This window comes from Cynoglossus semilaevis, chromosome 1, assembly GCF_000523025.1.
Source record: "Cynoglossus semilaevis isolate Cse_v1.0 chromosome 1, Cse_v1.0, whole genome shotgun sequence".
NCBI classification, from domain to species: domain Eukaryota; kingdom Metazoa; phylum Chordata; class Actinopteri; order Pleuronectiformes; family Cynoglossidae; genus Cynoglossus; species Cynoglossus semilaevis.
In genome coordinates, this window is record NC_024307.1 from 25617965 (window position 1) to 25623637 (window position 5673).

At 42.0% G+C, this 5673-nt stretch overlaps 1 protein-coding gene across 1 annotated transcript in view; it reads right to left on the minus strand.

The window, feature by feature from the left end:
- Window positions 1–5502, minus strand: part of polr2a (RNA polymerase II subunit A) — a 10566-nt gene extending 5064 nt beyond the window's left edge. Inside the window, exons 1-17 of the mRNA XM_008321810.3 lie at window positions 5193–5502; window positions 4137–4269; window positions 3905–4041; window positions 3642–3815; window positions 3266–3547; window positions 3021–3182; window positions 2704–2924; window positions 2459–2591; window positions 2227–2351; window positions 1911–2121; window positions 1625–1834; window positions 1372–1540; window positions 1158–1252; window positions 869–1072; window positions 554–776; window positions 279–462; window positions 18–189 (exon numbers count right to left, since the gene is read on the minus strand). Coding sequence (XP_008320032.1) covers window positions 18–189; window positions 279–462; window positions 554–776; window positions 869–1072; window positions 1158–1252; window positions 1372–1540; window positions 1625–1834; window positions 1911–2121; window positions 2227–2351; window positions 2459–2591; window positions 2704–2924; window positions 3021–3182; window positions 3266–3547; window positions 3642–3815; window positions 3905–4041; window positions 4137–4269; window positions 5193–5279 — 2922 coding nt within the window. The 5' untranslated portion in view covers window positions 5280–5502. The remainder of the gene's footprint in view (window positions 1–17; window positions 190–278; window positions 463–553; window positions 777–868; window positions 1073–1157; window positions 1253–1371; window positions 1541–1624; window positions 1835–1910; window positions 2122–2226; window positions 2352–2458; window positions 2592–2703; window positions 2925–3020; window positions 3183–3265; window positions 3548–3641; window positions 3816–3904; window positions 4042–4136; window positions 4270–5192) is intronic.
- Window positions 5503–5673: the final 171 nt, after the last annotated feature.

The following is a 5673-nucleotide window of genomic DNA, read 5'->3' on the forward strand; positions in this document are numbered from 1 at the left end:
CGCACACAATTACTAACCTTGCTGGCGCCTGTGGGGAAAATGGTCCGCAGGTTCTCCCTGTCCTCCTTCATCTTCTCAAATTCCCTCTCCAGGGCACTCTGCACATGGGCGCTTGTCTGCACTTCTTTGACCACGTCTTCTTGCAGCACCCGTCGCAATGCGCGGTCATTAGTGCAATCAAATCTGAACCTACGAAGATTGGACAACAAGACATCTTTGAGCACGGTGTTTGGTGCGAGAAGACAAACAATATATTTGTATAAAAGTGTTTGACTCACTTCTTTTCAAAGGCCCTGTGAGATGGTTTGATTGTTACCAGATTTTGGAACTCTACGTTCTCTCCGGCCAGGCCGTCCTCGCCGTAGCGCAGTTGCACCACCTGGTTGATGGAGTTACGCACAGTGCCATCGTACTTGACCATTACAGACTCCATGGACTTGATCAGACGACGCTGGATGTAACCTGGAAAAGAAGGAAAGATATTTTTATGGCTACTTAAAAAACCCTAATCTCACTTTATCGTTCTAATCACATCCAGATGACTTAAGCTCACCTGTCTCAGCAGTCTTGACAGCTGTATCAATCAGACCCTCTCTGCCTCCCATGGCATGGAAGAAGAACTCTGTGGGTGTCAGTCCAGCCAGGTACGAGTTCTCCACAAAGCCTCTGCTCTCAGGACCGTAGTCGTCCTTGATGAAGTGAGGCAGTGTTCGATGTTTGAAGCCAAAGGGAATTCTTTTACCTTCAACATTCTGTTGCCCCACCACAGCAATAACCTATGAAAGGGAAGGAAAAGAGGATACATGTCAAAATGTAATCTAATGTACATTCTGGATTAAAACAAAGCTGAAAATGTAGAGGCTCAAACCTGTGAGATGTTAATCTTTGAACCTTTTGAACCAGCCACCACCATGGACTTGAAGTTGTTGTACTCGGACAGAGACTTTTGGGCAGAGGAACCCGTTTTGTCACGAGCGTCATTGAGGATACGATTCACTTGGTTCTCAAACGTTTGCCTCAGTGTGTTACCATGAGTCGGCTCCAGCTCGTTGTTGTGGGCTTTCTCAATGACCTTGGTGACGACAAATAGAATTAACTCTATTGTCTGTTGAACAGTCCACAAATGCAAACATTTCACTTGTAGATTTTGTGCTTACTTCTATCACATCCTGTTTGGCTTTCTTGATGGTGTTCTGAATGTCAAGGTAAGTTTTGGCATCAGCAATTGAGTCACCAATACCAATGGAATGACCTAGAAAGACAGAAACATGTTAATTCAGTATGAAAAACCAGAGTGGGCTTGACTTTATACAACGTATGGATATATTTTATATATAAGGTTAAGATTAACATTAAATTCTCACATCTTACCTTCAATAAGCAGCCAGTTGTTGACTACAGTCTGAATGTTGGAGTAGAAGAGTCTAGTGATGTCATGACCCATCTCTAGGTAGGAAATGTGGACGAGGGAGCCAGCCGACGTTCCAAGAGACTTCTTGCACAGGATTCCCATGATCAATTCACCGTTCTCCACAACAACCTACATCAGTAAAAAAAAAAAAAGTTTAATTGCACTGTAACACACACTTGCTATCTCTTTGTCATAACAACTGATGCCATGTACCTTTGTGTCCCCTGGTGAGATGTGCTTGTATTGACCGCTGTCCTCCTCGTCAGGGTGGGTGCTGTGGGTTCGGATAACGTTGATGTGTCCAGGAATGATAAGACTGAAGATCTGCTTGCCCGTCCACAGAGGACGTGGTTTAAGGATGGCCGGCTGAGGCACTTTCCCATCCCAGGTGGACAGGAACATGAGGAGGTTCATGACTTCACCCTGCAACAGCAGAACACACAGAGTGAGTAAAACAACAACACTTTAGAAATGTTACAGCCAACACTACCACCCTTACCCTCTCTAAGAAGACATCTCTTTTGGTGAACTTGCGCACAGCTGTAAGTGTGTCCTGCACAATACCCATGACAGGTCTGTTGGACTGTGGTGTAACAATCATACGGGGCACCATGGCCAGCTCCTGAATTTCTGCCCTGGTCTCTAGGGACTGAGGCAAGTGGAGGTTCATCTCATCTCCATCAAAGTCAGCATTGTATGGAGTAGTGACACTGATGGGATCAAGGACAAAATGTTAGAGCAACTGAATCTTACATTTCCTAATTCTGATGTAACCTATAGGTTAAGGGTGAAGTCGGGTCTTTGTGTGTGAATACCTCAGGTTCAGTCGAAATGTGGACCAGGGAAGAATCCGAACTCTGTGTCCCATCATAGACATTTTATGTAGTGTAGGCTGCCGATTGAAGATGACAATGTCACCGTCGCACATGTGTCTTTCAACCTGGAAGAAATAAAATGAATCTTTTAGGTAGACTAAAACTAAACATTTCACTTAGCGTAACAAGAAGAAAATTATAACTACTGCACATGGCTATGGTTTGAACATGCCTTGTAGCCAATCTGCAAATGAAGGTCACTTGGTTTTGGATGGAAGCGGAGGTCAATTCTGTCTCCATTGTCACGAATAATGTATTTGGCCCCAGGATACTGACTGTTGCCTCTCCGTACCAGCTCTTGCAGTCTACCAACAAACATATGGACACATTAGCAAGCATGAAACCTAAAATGATAAAAAAAAAAAAAGTTCAGTTTTACCTATTACACATAACAGTCTTGTTACATTTCTGGATTACCTGTCAATGTTAAAGGGTGTGACAATTTCTGGGAAAGTCATATTAGCTGCAATTGACCGCGGCACTCCCACTTGATCGATCTGCAGATTTGGGTCTGGGGTGATGACAGTTCGGGCAGAGAAGTCCACACGTTTGCCCATGAGGTTACCTCGAACTCGCCCTTCCTTTCCCTTTAACCGCTGCTTTAAAGATTTGAGAGGACGACCTGATTTTTGCATGGCCTGAAAAAAGATAATATATGACAATAAGCAAATCTGGAAAACAAGTCACAATATATTCATTAACTGCATTTTAAAAGCAGTCGTGTGCATGAATACCCTTGGAAGGCCAGGCAATTCATTGTCCACCATTGTGGCCACGTGAAATTGAAGCAACTTCACATCTTCAGCTATGACATGAGCTGCTGCACCACTCTGTTCATTTCTTCTCAGTTGGTTGTTGATCTTAACGATATCAGCAAGCTTGTGGGTCAAGTCGTCCTTCAACACAGAAGTCACAAGTTAAATATAAATAAATACAAACACCATTTAAACACAGACTTGTTTTGTGTGTAATATTATACCTGATTGCGAGCAGATCCCTGCATCACTACAGCAGGCCTCACAGCCAGTGGAGGTACAGGCAGCACGGTAACTATCATCCATTCGGGTCTGGCAAACTTGGGGTCCATGCCCAAGATGATGTCCTCCTCATCAGAGATGCGCTTGAAGATTTCATGTACACGCTCAGGACTCAGCAGGATTTTCTTTTCCTGTGAATCCTCATTCACATGCTTCCACTCTGCATACAGCTCTAATCCAGTGCGTCTGATTCTTGGTTGATAGCGTCCACAGCCACCATGACCCTAAGATAAAAATGACAAATAAAACAGCCCTAGATCAGCCAGGAATAACTGACAATTTCTATGAACACCATGACAAAAGGCTGTGCCAAAATACCTTCTCTTTGCTGATGTCCTCCTCATTCTCTTGCTGCTCAACTCCAAATTTGTTATCCATTTCTTCACCTCCTTCACATATATTTTTACCTTTGCACAGCTCGTAGACATGTGTCAAGCGCTTTCGGGGTTGCCCTTTAGATTTTACCAAAATATCTTTGATTTTAACATTGTTCTGTAAAGAGGAGGATATAGTGTTAAAAAAGAACTTGTGAAAAAAGTGATTTTGATACAAAAATACTGTATTAACATAGAAAAACTTACTGAATCCACTAATAACTTGGAGCAAAAGAAGCAGACACATCGGAGAACTTTCATTATCTTTGTTACAAAACCGACATGGAAAACTGGCTTTGCCAGTTCTATGTGTCCAAAGTGACCGGGACACTCCGTCATGTTCCCTGTAAACCATGTAATCATTATGGTTATTATATTATATAGATGATTAACTGGTGACTAATTTATTGTGTTGCAAAAGGCTGTCATTATACATTACCTGCACATGTCTGACACCGTCCTGTTCTTTCAATGACACCCTGTCTCGGGTCCATAAGGCCACCTAGTTTGGGACGTCCTCCTTCTGTTGTTTCGGGGTACTTGATCCCCCCTTCTGTAACGGACATCCGTTTCTGTGCAGGCAAAAGTTTTTACAAAAAATGAATGCTTGAATTGATGCCTTTATATGATACAGGGTACTTTATACACAATATTGAGAGAAGGGTATCCTCACAGCCTATTATGGCCATCACATCAAGAAAAACATATACAACATAATCTGGATTGCAGCAAAGTTTTCAGGTCTGAGCCTAAACTCAGACCTGATTATATTATACGTGTTTATTTTACAATTATAGAAATCTATATACAATCTTATCTATATCTAATATACTTTTAGGCAGATGCGTTCTAATAACAGTACGTGTAAATGTATTTTCACAGTAAAAATAATCTTTCAAATGTTACAATAAGTCATTACATTTTATTTTGTGATATCTAGTCACGTGTTATTTACTTGTCACATGTTATTTCTCTCCAGACGGTAAAACATGGAAACGTGTTAATTCTATTTAAAAATCTAGATATAAAAACTAAGATAAAAAAAGAAACATTTGCACTACACGATATGATTAAATTTGTACATTTTATTTGTGGCCTTTCATCAACTGAACAATCAATCGATGTCACAAGACGATCTCGGGTGAAAACTCGTTTTGTTAAACACAAAGAGCCACAAATTAAAGTCTATACTTACTTAAAAGAGGGGTTAAAGTCGTGTTAGATAAATAGGATGGGAGTTTAATTCATATCGAAGGTTGTGTAATTGTTATAATGTTGTGCTTTAAGTTTTGTTCTAACTTCTGCTACATGCTAATTAGCACAAGCTAGGCTAACAGCAAAAGCAAGCACTCCCGTTGAAAACAGAACCATGTCTTAACAGTTATGCACATAAACGACGAGAATAGATGAGAAATCGAAGTTTGGAACGTGTGTGATTTATCAATTTTTTTAATATTATAAAAGATCCCCTCTACCCCACAAAAAGAAAACCTACAAGCTCATCTGGGCTGATGATGCCGAATTGAACTCTCTTGATCGTGCGCAATGGGCATGCGCTGTCACCGGAGGGCGGTCCGTGCATCCTGTCTATTCAAAGAGACGCGTCCTTCCTCGGCACGCCGCTTTGTCAGGCAGGAACAAGCCTTGAAATTTTCAGCACGAATCGGGTCAGGCCGCCAACGGTGACCGGAAAGTCTCCGAGGGCGATGTCCCAGTGAATTCTACTATGACTGCCTTAGTTTTAACTAAGTTCCTTTGATATTAATCTGGCTAAGATCTAATCCCCTCCCTTTTCCTGATCTACACTGTGGAGCGCTCTGAGCGCTTCTGAGAGAAAACGGCAGCAACGCTTGTTTTTATAGACTGAGCGCTCACTACGGGGTTTCAAGCACAGAGTAACAGGGGCAAAGTCTTACTGAGGCGGGACATTGGACTCCAGAGTAAAACGCTCATTGGCTTAACAAGATGGCCACATT